The sequence below is a fragment of the Tachypleus tridentatus genome, chromosome 3, assembly GCF_004210375.1.
Source record: "Tachypleus tridentatus isolate NWPU-2018 chromosome 3, ASM421037v1, whole genome shotgun sequence".
NCBI classification, from domain to species: Eukaryota; Metazoa; Arthropoda; class Merostomata; order Xiphosura; family Limulidae; genus Tachypleus; species Tachypleus tridentatus.
Window position 1 is genome coordinate 39,658,265 of NC_134827.1, and position 16,211 is coordinate 39,674,475.

Below are 16,211 nucleotides of genomic sequence, written 5' to 3' on the forward strand. Positions count from 1 at the left end.
AAGCAATTTGCTGACATATCCTTAATTCTTCGAGGTTTGGTATTTAAATGACAGTTGGCATCCTACCCAGATTTGACCGATGTTTTGTACGAAAAGTACCAGCCTCTCTTGAATCTCTAATAACGCATGCAATCTTGAGATGGCGCCATATCTATTGGCAACCAGATGTGCCATAGTCGATATTAATTATATTATATTAACAATTTCACCGCTAAAACTTCCCCTAAACTAAATAAAATCGTCTGGCGTTATGCAGAATAAAATATTAAAAGGCCCAATACGTGATAAACATGTTATATTAAAGATATATTTTACTTTTTTGTACAGCGTAATCTGATTCAATTTTATAGTTTTAGGAAAAAAATATTAACATTCTAAAATTGCCTAGCGGGCCGAGAGAACTATGGTGGAGCCCAAGGGATCCACAGAGCATAGATTAATAAACCATGGTTTTATCCATATTGTTGTTTTATATCCCGTATCGATGTGTATCTTTATTTACTGTTTATGTATATCTTTACCACATATTAGTTACTTCTCTCTTCAGAAACCTCTACTTTCATTTCTCACGTGTCCATGGGTAATTTGTGGATAGTTTTGTGACTGATCACACCTTATTTGAACGGGTCACTTCTCTGAAGATTGGGGTAACTTGCGGATAGTTTTGTGACTGATCACACTTTATTTGAACGGGTCACTTCTCTGAAGTTTGGGGTAATTTGTGGATAGTTTTGTGACTGATCACACTTTATTTGAACGGGTCACTTCTCTGAAGTTTGGGGTAATTTGTCGATAGTTTTGTGACTGATCACACTTTATTTGAACGGGTCACTTCTCTGAAGTTTGGGGTAATTTGTGGATATTTTTGTGACTGATCACACCTTATTTGAACGGGTCACTTCTCTAAAGTTTGGGGTAATTTGTGGATAGTTTTGTGACTGATCACACCTTGTTTGAACGGGTCACTTCTCTGAAGTTTGGGGTAATTTGTGGATAGTTTTGTGACTGATCACACTTTATTTGAACGGGTAACTTCTTTGAAGTTTGGGGTAATTTGTGGATAGTTTTGTGACTGATCACACTTTATTTGAACGGGTCACTTCTCTGAAGTTTGGGGTAATTTGTGGATAGTTTTGTGACTGATCACACTTTATTTGAACGGGTCACTTCTCTGAAGTTTGGGGTAATTTGTCGATAGTTTTGTGACTGATCACACTTTATTTGAACGGGTCACTTCTCTGAAGTTTGGGGTAATTTGTGGATATTTTTGTGACTGATCACACCTTATTTGAACGGGTCACTTCTCTAAAGTTTGGGGTAATTTGTGGATAGTTTTGTGACTGATCACACCTTGTTTGAACGGGTCACTTCTCTGAAGTTTGGGGTAATTTGTGGATAGTTTTGTGACTGATCACACTTTATTTGAACGGGTAACTTCTTTGAAGTTTGGGGTAATTTGTGGATAGTTTTGTGACTGATCACACCTTATTTGAACGGGTCACTTCTCTGAAGTTTGGGGTAATTTGTGGATAGTTTTGTGACTGATCACACCTTGTTTGAACGGGTCACTTCTCTGAAGTTTGGGGTAATTTGTGGATAGTTTTGTGACTGATCACACCTTGTTTGAACGGGTCACTTCTCTGAAGTTTGGGGTAATTTGTGGATAGTTTTGTGACTGATCACACTTTATTTGAACGGGTAACTTCTTTGAAGTTTGGGGTAATTTGTGGATAGTTTTGTGACTGATCACACTTTATTTGAACGGGTCACTTCTCTGAAGTTTGTTTGTTTAAGTGCGATGCTACACAACGAATTATCTGCGCTTTGCCCAACATAGGGAATTGAACCTCTGAATTCAGCTTTGGAAGTTCGTAAACTAATATATAGTTTAGACCGCTTGAAAACAAAACTAGAAAACAATCAATTGCAAAGTTTAAATAATTTTCAAATTTATTATTTTGCTTTTTTTAATCCATTCATATTTTAATCTTATATCCATTACCCAATCAGCAATTTTACAAAACTCAACTAAAATCAAGTGTGTACGTAGGCCTAATCTGCCTATTAACGTAACATCAAGTGTGTACGTAGGCGTAATCTGCCTATTAACGTAACATCAAGTGTGTACGTAGGCCTAATCTGCCTATTATCGTAACATCAAGTGTGTACGTAGGCCTAATCTGCCTATTAACGAAACATCAAGTGTGTACGTAGGCCTAATCTGCCTATTAACGTAACATCAAGTGTGTACGTAGGCCCAATCCGCCTATTAACGTAGGTAGTTTGTTCTACCAGGTTCTCACACAGCGGTATGGTTACAGAATACAACTCTAGAAACCGAGTTCGAATACCAGTGGTGGGCAGAGCACAGAGAGCCCAATGTGTAGCTTTATGTTTAACTTGAAACAATGAAATAAATTGTTTTATCAAGCCCAGATATTACAAATTGTTTTATCAAGCCTAAATGTTACAAATTGTTTTATCAAGCCTAAATATTACAAATTGTTTTATCAGGCCCAAATGTTACAGTTGTTTTATCAGGCCCAAATGTAACAGATTGTTTTCTTAGGCCCAAATGTTATAGATTGTTTTATCAGGCCCAAATGTTACCAATTGTTTTATCAGGCCCAAATGTTACATATTGTATTATCAGGCCCAAATGTTACAGATTGTTTTATCAAGCCCAGATGTTAGAGATTTTGGGAAAGGTTAATGGCGCATGTGTCGAAAATAGAAAAAAATAAATCGGAGTTGAAGTGAAAAACACAACACAAGTCTTATAAACACAACTTGTTAAGAATAATAAACTTTGAAGCTGCTACAATATGGCAGACTTTGTCAGACTTTCCAAATTCATCAACAACACACAATAAATGCACTTGAAATGTATCAGACATTCCACAGATATAAAATACATAACAATAAATGCACTACGTACCAAATAAGTAACAAGCCACTGTTAAACTAAGAATACAAAATCCATAAAGCACCTGATTATGAAAACAGAATTAAAATAACCTACGTGGATTTCGTTTAAAAACAGATAATTTTAAAAACATACTCCAATAATCTACCAAAGTGTCATCTTAACATTCGAAAAATATACTTCCAAAGGTTTATGTCTACCGTTATTTTAAAATCTGAATTATATAAATGTTTTTCTAACGATGCATAAACAGCAGAAATAACTTTTCTGTTAACCCTTTAAACAATTCTCTGACATGCCAACAGTCGCTATTTTAACAAAATAGTCCTCAGTGACGTTTTCTTGGGCTAAACTGCATAAATGCACAATATTTAAAAGCTGTCTGCATCATGTTTCTTTTTATAATCACCAAATTTTCATTGTTCAAACTTTACGATTCAGGCCTAACGTTCACATACAGCACACAGCTTTGTGCTTATACGAATTTTTTGACATTTTCTTCAGAACGATAGAATCCTCTAGCTTGTTGTTACACCTAGGTCGTAGCCCTCTATCGGGGAAAAAGTACTCAAAAATAAATTCGAAAACGTTATCCACATTTTGTCCAGTCTTGCTTGACGTCTCGAAGTAAGGAATGATGTCTCTACAAGTCTGGTTTACATTAACTTCGGCTGCTAACTGCTGGCCTTCCTCGGGCGCCACCTGGAAGGAAAAATTTTAAAATCATTGTCAGAAAGAGAAACAAATGTATAACAAATATTCATCGTATGTTTGAAATTCAAATTTTGTGCAATAATCTTACAAATACTAATATTTTTCTGTTCAGTAAATTTCAGCTTTAAAGGTAAAGACAGAAAATGTGTTCACGAACAGGTTCAATAAGATATTTTAACAACGGACATCCGCATGTGAGAGACGTGGTTGTTTAGGGTCTTAAGGGTTACGAACAGAACACTCGTTGATAAAAATCGAAACGAAACAAATGAATATGCCAGCAACATCCTCGCATAAATATACAGTGTTAAAACCTAGCAAGCAGATGAAAATTAAAAAAAAAAAATCGTCATATGTACAAGACACAGAAATAATAAAGCCACACGCCCCAGAGGATAAACACCGAGCACAATCAGACATGTCTGCCCTCGAAAACTTGTAAACGTAAGATAATTTGGACCTATCTGATGCTGTGCAGCCAAAATGTAAGAGATATCTGTTGAAAAGCAGGATAAATTAATGGGAAGATAACATGTTAACATCTTAATCAGTGGTTAATTAAACTTTCTCTTTCCCTTTTACTTGAATTTCCCACATTATTTTATCAACATTTCTCCTGTAGTTACAGAACTGATATTAGATCACTTGTATATTTTATCAACATTTCTCCTGTAGTTACAGAACTGACATTAGATCACTTGTATATTTTATCAACATTTCTCCTGTAGTTACAGAACTGATATTAGATCACTTGTATATTTTATCAACATTTCTCCTGTAGTTACAGAACTAATATTAGAATACTTGTATATTTTATCAACATTTCTCCTGTAGTTACAGAACTGACATTAGATCACTTGTATATTTTATCAACATTTCTCCTGTAGTTACAGAACTGACATTAGATCACTTGTATATTTTATCAACATTTCTCCTGTAGTTACAGAACTGACATTAGATCACTTGTATATTTTATCAACATTTCTCCTGTAGTTACAGAACTGACATTAGATCACTTGTATATTTTATCAACATTTCTCCTGTAGTTACAGAACTGACATTAGAATACTTGTATATTTTATCAACATTTCTCCTGTAGTTACAGAACTGACATTAGATCACTTGTATATTTTATCAACATTTCTCCTGTAGTTACAGAACTGACATTAGATCACTTGTATATTTTATCAACATTTCTCCTGTAGTTACAGAACTGATATTAGATCACTTGTATATTTTATCAACATTTCTCCTGTAGTTACAAAACTGACATTAGATCACTTGTATATTTTATCAACATTTCTCCTGTAGTTACAGAACTGATATTAGATCACTTGTATATTTTATCAACATTTCTCCTGTAGTTACAGAACTGATATTAGATCACTTGTATATTTTATCAACATTTCTCCTGTAGTTACAGAACTGACATTAGATCACTTGTATATTTTATCAACATTTCTCCTGTAGTTACAGAACTGATATTAGATCACTTGTATATTTTATCAACATTTCTCCTGTAGTTACAGAACTGACATTAGAATACTTGTATATTTTATCAACATTTCTCCTGTAGTTACAGAACTGACATTAGATCACTTGTATATTTTATCAACATTTCTCCTGTAGTTACAGAACTGACATTAGATCACTTGTATATTTTATCAACATTTCTCCTGTAGTTACAGAACTGATATTAGATCACTTGTATATTTTATCAACATTTCTCCTGTAGTTACAGAACTGATATTAGATCACTTGTATATTTTATCAACATTTCTCCTGTAGTTACAGAACTGACATTAGATCACTTGTATATTTTATCAACATTTCTCCTGTAGTTACAGAACTGACATTAGATCACTTGTATATTTTATCAACATTTCTCCTGTAGTTACAGAACTGACATTAGATCACTTGTATATTTTATCAACATTTCTCCTGTAGTTACAGAACTGATATTAGATCACTTGTATATTTTATCAACATTTCTCCTGTAGTTACAGAACTGATATTAGATCACTTGTATATTTTATCAACATTTCTCCTGTAGTTACAGAACTGACATTAGATCACTTGTATATTTTATCAACATTTCTCCTGTAGTTACAGAACTGATATTAGATCACTTGTATATTTTATCAACATTTCTCCTGTAGTTACAGAACTGATATTAGATCACTTGTATATTTTATCAACATTTCTCCTGTAGTTACAGAACTGACATTAGATCACTTGTATATTTTATCAACATTTCTCCTGTAGTTACAGAACTGACATTAGATCACTTGTATATTTTATCAACATTTCTCCTGTAGTTACAGAACTGATATTAGATCACTTGTATATTTTATCAACATTTCTCCTGTAGTTACAGAACTGACATTAGATCACTTGTATATTTTATCAACATTTCTCCTGTAGTTACAGAACTGACATTAGATCACTTGTATATTTTATCAACATTTCTCCTGTAGTTACAGAACTGATATTAGATCACTTGTATATTTTATCAACATTTCTCCTGTAGTTACAGAACTGACATTAGATCACTTGTATATTTTATCAACATTTCTCCTGTAGTTACAGAACTGATATTAGAATACTTGTATATTTTATCAACATTTCTCCTGTAGTTACAGAACTGATATTAGATCACTTGTATATTTTATCAACATTTCTCCTGTAGTTACAGAACTGACATTAGAATACTTGTATATTTTATCAACATTTCTCCTGTAGTTACAGAACTGACATTAGATCACTTGTATATTTTATCAACATTTCTCCTGTAGTTACAGAACTGACATTAGATCACTTGTATATTTTATCAACATTTCTCCTGTAGTTACAGAACTGACATTAGAATACTTGTATATTTTATCAACATTTCTCCTGTAGTTACAGAACTGACATTAGATCACTTGTATATTTTATCAACATTTCTCCTGTAGTTACAGAACTGATATTAGAATACTTGTATATTTTATCAACATTTCTCCTGTAGTTACAGAACTGATATTAGATCACTTGTATATTTTATCAACATTTCTCCTGTAGTTACAGAACTGACATTAGATCACTTGTATATTTTATCAACATTTCTCCTGTAGTTACAGAACTGATATTAGTATACTTGTATATTTTATCAACATTTCTCCTGTAGTTACAGAACTGATATTAGATCACTTGTATATTTTATCAACATTTCTCCTGTAGTTACAGAACTGACATTAGATCACTTGTATATTTTATCAACATTTCTCCTGTAGTTACAGAACTGACATTAGATCACTTGTATATTTTATCAACATTTCTCCTGTAGTTACAGAACTGACATTAGATCACTTGTATATTTTATCAACATTTCTCCTGTAGTTACAGAACTGATATTAGATCACTTGTATATTTTATCAACATTTCTCCTGTAGTTACAGAACTGACATTAGATCACTTGTATATTTTATCAACATTTCTCCTGTAGTTACAGAACTGACATTAGATCACTTGTATATTTTATCAACATTTCTCCTGTAGTTACAGAACTGATATTAGATCACTTGTATATTTTATCAACATTTCTCCTGTAGTTACAGAACTGACATTAGATCACTTGTATATTTTATCAACATTTCTCCTGTAGTTACAGAACTGATATTAGAATACTTGTATATTTTATCAACATTTCTCTTGTAGTTACAGAACTGATATTAGATCACTTGTATATTTTATCAACATTTCTCCTGTAGTTACAGAACTGACATTAGAATACTTGTATATTTTATCAACATTTCTCCTGTAGTTACAGAACTGACATTAGATCACTTGTATATTTTATCAACATTTCTCCTGTAGTTACAGAACTGATATTAGATCACTTGTATATTTTATCAACATTTCTCCTGTAGTTACAGAACTGACATTAGATCACTTGTATATTTTATCAACATTTCTCCTGTAGTTACAGAACTGACATTAGAATACTTGTATATTTTATCAACATTTCTCCTGTAGTTACAGAACTGACATTAGATCACTTGTATATTTTATCAACATTTCTCCTGTAGTTACAGAACTGACATTAGATCACTTGTATATTTTATCAACATTTCTCCTGTAGTTACAGAACTGACATTAGATCACTTGTATATTTTATCAACATTTCTCCTGTAGCTACAGAACTGACATTAGAATACTTGTATATTTTATCAACATTTCTCCTGTAGTTACAGAACTGATATTAGAATACTTGTATATTTTATCAACATTTCTCCTGTAGTTACAGAACTGATATTAGATCACTTGTATATTTTATCAACATTTCTCCTGTAGTTACAGAACTGACATTAGATCACTTGTATATTTTATCAACATTTCTCCTGTAGTTACAGAACTGATATTAGATCACTTGTATTTGTATAGTGAGTGATTATTTCGATCCTAATCTCAGTACCAGTACGATAAATCATAAACCTATCTAGATATACAGGGTGTTCGGAAAGTCACTGTGCACTTGTATACTTATTAACAGACATGTTTCAATGTACAATACAGGAGGTAAATATGAATGACAATTATAAACAATGTTAAAAGTGACCCTCGTTGGTATCAGTACAGGCCTGAATCCTTCTTATTTTGTTTCTAAACACCGCTACCAGTTGCTGGCTTGAAATAAACTGAATAGATATATGATTACAAAACTGCACAGTGACTTTCCGAACACCCTGTATTAGGGGCCGATGTGGGTATTGGTTCTGTTTCCCCTAGAGAGTAAGTTCTTGAAACACAGTTATAAGACAGATGTTCCTTAGATATAGGTGTCACTATTTGTAGCCTGTACTACCGTACACTTCAGAGAAGGAGTTAACATATACGTATTAAAAATGAATTTTTATACAATGTAGACAAGTTACCCTCTTCAGCTCAGTACTTGAAATGTTCAACACATCTCTCTGTATACATACTGCGTAGACCATTAAAACCAACTTATTCCTAATGTGACGTGCCTTGTAATGTTATTATTTGTTGTAAAAAATATATACAAAGAACATGAAATTCAAAGTATACCTGTCTTGGAAAATTTGATATTAGGTCCAGTTTTGTACCTGCTACAACTTTCACCGAAACTTGTTCCATAACCTCCAACAAGGGTATGTAGCGCTGCCTGTGGAAACACAGGTATATAACATAGATTATTGACTGTTCCGTAGTTACTAATTCATAACTACGCATATATCATACAGATTACTGTCTGACTGTTCGGTAGTTACTGATTCGTAACTACACCTATATCATACAGATTACTGTCTGACTGTTCTTCATTCATAACTACACCTATATCATACAGATTACTGTCTGACTGTTCTTCATTCATAACTACACCTATATCATACAGATTACTGTCTGACTGTTCGGTAGTTACTGATTCGTAACTACACCTATATCATACAGATTACTGTCTGACTGTTCTTCATTCATTACTACACGTATATCATACAGATTACTGTCTGACCGTTCTTCATTCATAACTACACCTATATCATACAGATTACTGTCTGACTGTTCTTCATTCATAACTACACCTATATCATACAGATTACTGTCTGACCGTTCTTCATTCATAACTACACCTATATCATACAGATTACTGTCTGACTGTTCTTCATTCATAACTACACCTATATCATACAGATTACTGTCTGACTGTTCTTCATTCATAACTACACCTATATCATACAGATTACTGTCTGACTGTTCTTCATTCATAACTACACGTATATCATACAGATTACTGTCTGACTGTTCTTCATTCATAACTACACGTATATCATACAGATTACTCTCTGACTGTTCTTCATTCATTACAACACGTATATCATACAGATTACTGTCTGACTGTTCGGTAGTTACACATTCATAACTACACGTATATCATATAGATTACTGTCTGACTGTTCTTCATTCATTACTACACGTATATCATACAGATTACTGTCTGACTGTTCGGTAGTTACACATTCATAACTACACATATATCATACAGATTACTGTCTGACTGTTCTTCATTCATTACTACACGTATATCATACAGATTACTGTCTGACTGTTCTTCATTCATTACTACACGTATATCATACAGATTACTGTCTGACTGTTCTTCATTCATAACTACACGTATATCATACAGATTACTGTCTGACTGTTCTTCATTCATTACTACACGTATATCATACAGATTACTCTCTGACTGTTCTTCATTCATAACTACACGTATATCATACAGATTACTGTCTGACTGTTCTTCATTCATAACTACACGTATATCATACAGATTACTGTCTGACTGTTCTTCATTCATAACTACACGTATATCATACAGATTACTCTCTGACTGTTCTTCATTCATTACTACACGTATATCATACAGATTACTGTCTGACTGTTCGGTAGTTACACATTCATAACTACACGTATATCATGCAGATTACTGTCTGACTGTTCTTTATTCATTACTACACGTATATCATACAGATTACTATCTGACTGTTCTTCATTCATAACTACACGTATATCATACAGATTACTGTCTGACTGTTCGGTAGTTACACATTCATAACTACACGTATATCATACAGATTACTGTCTGACTGTTCCGTAGTTACACATTCATAACTACACGTATATCATACAGATTACTGTCTGACTGTTCGGTAGTTACACATTCATAACTATACATATATCATACAGATTACTGTCTGACTCTTCGGTAGTTACACATTCATAACTACACGTATATCATACAGATTACTGTCTGACTGTTCTTCATTCATAACTACACGTATATCATACAGATTACTGTCTGACTGTTCTTCATTCATAACTACACGTATATCATACAGATTACTGTCTGACTGTTCTTCATTCATAACTACACGTATATCATACAGATTACTGTCTGACTGTTCTTCATTCATAACTACACGTATATCATACAGATTACTCTCTGACTGTTCTTCATTCATTACTACACGTATATCATACAGATTACTGTCTGACTGTTCTTCATTCATAACTACACGTATATCATACAGATTACTGTCTGACTGTTCTTCATTCATAACTACACGTATATCATACAGATTACTCTCTGACTGTTCTTCATTCATTACTACACGTATATCATACAGATTACTGTCTGACTGTTCGGTAGTTACACATTCATAACTACACGTATATCATACAGATTACTGTCTGACTGTTCGGTAGTTACACATTCATAACTACACGTATATCATACAGATTACTGTCTGACTGTTCCGTAGTTACACATTCATAACTACACGTGTATCATACGGATTACTGTCTGACTGTTCCGTAGTTACACATTCATAACTACACGTATATCATACAGATTACTGTCTGACTGTTCCGTAGTTACACATTCATAACTACACGTGTATCATACGGATTACTGTCTGACTGTTCCGTAGTTACACATTCATAACTACACGTGTATCATACAGATTACTGTCTGACTGTTCTTCATTCATAACTACACGTATATCATACAGATTACTGTCTGACTGTTCTTCATTCATAACTACACGTATATCATACAGATTACTGTCTGACTGTTCGGTAGTTACACATTCATAACTACACGTATATCATACAGATTACTGTCTGACTGTTCGGTAGTTACACATTCATAACTACACGTATATCATACAGATTACTGTCTGACTGTTCGGTAGTTACACATTCATAACTACACGTATATCATACAGATTACTGTCTGACTGTTCCGTAGTTACACATTCATAACTACACGTGTATCATACGGATTACTGTCTGACTGTTCCGTAGTTACACATTCATAACTACACGTGTATCATACAGATTACTGTCTGACTGTTCTTCATTCATAACTACACGTATATCATACAGATTACTGTCTGACTGTTCTTCATTCATTACTACACGTATATCATACAGATTACTGTCTGACTGTTCTTCATTCATAACTACACGTATATCATACAGATTACTGTCTGACTGTTCGGTAGTTACACATTCATTACTACACGTATATCATACAGATTACTGTCTGACTGTTCTTCATTCATAACTACACGTATATCATACAGATTACTGTCTGACTGTTCTTCATTCATAACTACACGTATATCATACAGATTACTGTCTGACTGTTCTTCATTCATAACTACACGTATATCATACAGATTACTGTCTGACTGTTCGGTAGTTACACATTCATTACTACACGTATATCATACAGATTACTGTCTGACTGTTCGGTAGTTACACATTCATAACTACACATATATCATACAGATTACTGTCTGACTGTTCTTCATTCATAACTACACGTATATCATACAGATTACTGTCTGACTGTTCCGTAGTTACACATTCATAACTACAGGTATATCATACAGATTACTGTCTGACTGTTCGGTAGTTACACATTCATAACTACACGTATATCATACAGATTGCTGTCTGACCGTTCGGTAGTTACACATTCATAACTACACATATATCATACAGATTACTGTCTGACTGTTCTTCATTCATAACTACACGTATATCATACAGATTACTGTCTGACTGTTCCGTAGTTACACATTCATAACTACACGTATATCATACAGATTACTGTCTGACTGTTCTTCATTCATAACTACACGTATATCATACAGATTACTGTCTGACTGTTCCGTAGTTACACATTCATAACTACACGTATATCATACAGATTACTGTCTGACTGTTCTTCATTCATAACTACACGTATATCATACAGATTACTGTCTGACTGTTCTTCATTCATTACTACACGTATATCATACAGATTACTGTCTGACTGTTCTTCATTCATTACTACACGTATATCATACAGATTACTGTCTGACTGTTCTTCATTCATAACTACACGTATATCATACAGATTACTGTCTGACTGTTCGGTAGTTACACATTCATAACTACACGTATATCATACAGATTACTGTCTGACTGTTCGGTAGTTACACATTCATAACTACACGTATATCATACAGATTACTGTCTGACTGTTCGGTAGTTACACATTCATAACTACACGTATATCATACAGATTACTGTCTGACTGTTCGGTAGTTACACATTCATAACTACACGTATATCATACAGATTACTGTCTGACTGTTCTTCATTCATAACTACACGTATATCATACAGATTACTGCCTGACTGTTCGGTAGTTACACATTCATAACTACACGTATATCATACAGATTACTGTCTGACTGTTCGGTAGTTACACATTCATAACTACACGTATATCATGCAGATTACTGTCTGACTGTTCCGTAGTTACTTATTCATTACTACACGTATATCATAACTACGGAACAGTCATACAGTCATCTGTGTGATATACGTGTAGTTATGCATGAGTAGCTACACTACATGGCCAAAAGTATATGGACACCTGACCATCACATCCATACGTGCTTGTTGAACATGTCATTCGAAAACCACGGGTATTAATATGGAGTTTGTCCTCCCCCCCCTGTGCTGTTATAACAACCTACACTTTTCTGGTAAGGTGTTTCACCAGATTTTGGAACATGGCTGCGTGGATTCGCTCCTATTCAGCCACAAGAGCATTAGTGAGGTCGGGCGCGAAGGACTGGCTGGCAGTCGGCGTTCTTATTCATCTCAAAGGTGTTCGATGGTATTGAGGTCAGGGTTATGTGCAAGCCAGTCATGTTCTTTCCCACCAACCTCGGCAAACCATGTTTTTATGGACCTCGCTTTGTACACGAGTCATTGTCATGTTCAAACATAAAAGGGCCTTCCTAAACTGTTGCCACAATGTAGGAAGCACACAATTCACTAGAATGTCAGTGTATGCTGTAGCATTAAGAATTCTCTCCACTGGAACTAAAGAGCTCAGCCCAAACCATGAAGAACAGCCCCATACCATTATTCCTCCTCCTCAAAACCTTACAGTTGACACTGTGCATTCAGGCTGGTAGCGTTCTCTTGGCATCTGCCAAACCCAGATTGGTCTGTTAAACTGCCAGATAGTGAAGAGTGGTTCATCACTCCACAGAATGCGTTTCCATTGTTTCAGAGTTTAATGGCGGTGTGCTTTACACCACTCCAGCCATTAGAATCCCATTTCATGAAGCTCCCGACGAACTGTTCTTGTCATGACGTTGCTTCGATAAGCAATTTGGAAATAGGTAGTGAGTGTTGAAACTGTGGACAGACGATTTTGACGCGCTACACGCTTCAGCACTCGACAGTCCTGTTCTGTGAGATTGTGTGGCCCACCGCTTCGTGGCCACATTCGGACATTACACTTTACAATAAATTATTTACGGATGATCGGGGCAGCCCTAGCAAGGCAGAAATTTAAAGAACTCACTTGTTTGAAGGTTGGCATCCTATGACAGTGCCACGTTGAACGTTGGCATCCTATGACAGTGCCACGTTGAACGTTGGCATCCTATGACAGTGCCAAGTTGAAAGTTGACATCCTATGACAGTGTCACGTTGAAAGTCCCTGCGCTCTTCAGTACAACCCATTCTAATGTCAATGTTTGTCTATGGAGATTGCACGGCTGTATGCTTGGTTTTATGGAACTGTTAGCAATGGATGTGGCTGAAATAGCCGATCCCACTAATTAGAAGGTCCACATACTTTTGACAATGTAGTGTATGAACCAGCTGTATATGAATGTGTTGCTTTAAGTTGATCACTTTTGATAATTCATTAGTTGTTTCTGTAGGACTTTGTCTTGTTTATCTATTTCATTAGTTAATCAAAGTTTCTCTTGTTATACACTTTTATTCATTCTTTCTGACGCTTCATCTACGACACTTTATGTTCTATCATGGAGAGAATGTCTGAATAGCATATGGGTTGATACTACATAGAACAAAACAAACATCTGTATCAGGTTATTAACACTGGGAGCACCACAACAAAACAAACATCTGTATCAGGGTATTAACACTGGGAGCACCACAACAAAACAAACATCTGTATCAGGGTATTAACACTGGCAGCACCACAACAAAACAAACATCTGTATCAGGGTATTAACACTGGCAGCACCACAACAAAACAAACATCTGTATCAGGTTATTAACACTGGCAGCACCACAACAAAACAAACATCTGTATCAGGGTATTAACACTGGCAGCACCACAACAAAACAAACATCTGTATCAGGGTTATTAACACTGGCAGCACCACAACAAAACAAACATCTGTATCAGGGTATTAACACTGGCAGCACCACAACAACACAAACATCTGTATCAGGTTATTAACACTGGCAGCACCACAACAAAACAAACATCTGTATCAGGGTATTAACACTGGCAGCACCACAACAAAACAAACATCTGTATCAGGTTATTAACACTGGCAGCACCACAACAAAACAAACATCTGTATCAGGGTTATTAACACTGGCAGCACCACAACAACACAAACATGTGTATCAGGTTATTAACACTGGCAGCACCACAACAAAACAAACATCTGTATCAGGTTATTAACACTGGCAGCACCACAACAAAACAAACATCTGTATCAGGTTATTAACACTGGCAGCACCACAACAAAACAAACATCTGTATCAGGTTATTAACACTGGCAGCACCACAACAAAACAAACATCTGTATCAGGTTATTAACACTGGCAGCACCACAACAAAACAAACATCTGTATCAGGTTATTAACACTGGCAGCACCACAACAACACAAACATGTGTATCAGGTTATTAACACTGGCAGCACCACAACAAAACAAACATCTGTATCAGGTTATTAACACTGGCAGCACCACAACAACACAAACATGTGTATCAGGTTATTAACACTGGCAGCACCACAACAAAACAAACATCTGTATCAGGTTATTAACACTGGCAGCACCACAACAAAACAAACATCTGTATCAGGTTATTAACACTGGCAGCACCACAACAAAACAAACATCTGTATCAGGTTATTAACACTGGCAGCACCACAACAACACAAACATGTGTATCAGGTTATTAACACTTTGGCAGCACCACAACAAAACAAACATCTGTATCAAGTTATTAACACTTTGGCAGCACCACAACAAAACAAACATCTGTATCAGGTTATTAACACTGGCAGCACCACAACAAAACAAACATCTGTATCAGGTTATTAACACTGGCAGCACCACAACAAAACAAACATCTGTATCAGGTTATTAACACTGGCAGCACCACAACAACACAAACATCTGTATCAGGTTATTAACACTGGCAGCACCACAACAAAACAAACATCTGTATCAGGTTATTAACACTGGCAGCACCACAACAACACAAACATGTGTATCAGGTTATTAACACTGGCAGCACCACAACAAAACAAACATCTGTATCAGGTTATTAACACTGGCAGCACCACAACAAAACAAACATCTGTATCAGGTTATTAACACTGGCAGCACCACAACAAAACAAACATCTGTATCAAGTTATTAACACTTTGGCAGCACCAC

General features: G+C 35.0%; 1 protein-coding gene across 3 annotated transcripts in view; it reads right to left on the reverse strand.

The window, feature by feature from the left end:
• Window positions 1-2,777: 2,777 nt before the first annotated feature.
• LOC143246735 (ras-related protein Rab-20-like) overlaps window positions 2,778-16,211 on the reverse strand; it is an 86,724-nt gene continuing 73,290 nt past the window's right edge. For all 3 annotated transcript variants that reach the window (XM_076493823.1, XM_076493822.1, XM_076493824.1), the window contains 2 exons: window positions 8,708-8,804; window positions 2,778-3,628 (listed from right to left, as the gene is read on the reverse strand). In XM_076493823.1, the coding sequence (XP_076349938.1) occupies window positions 3,377-3,628; window positions 8,708-8,804 (349 nt within the window). In that variant the 3' untranslated portion in view covers window positions 2,778-3,376. The remainder of the gene's footprint in view (window positions 3,629-8,707; window positions 8,805-16,211) is intronic.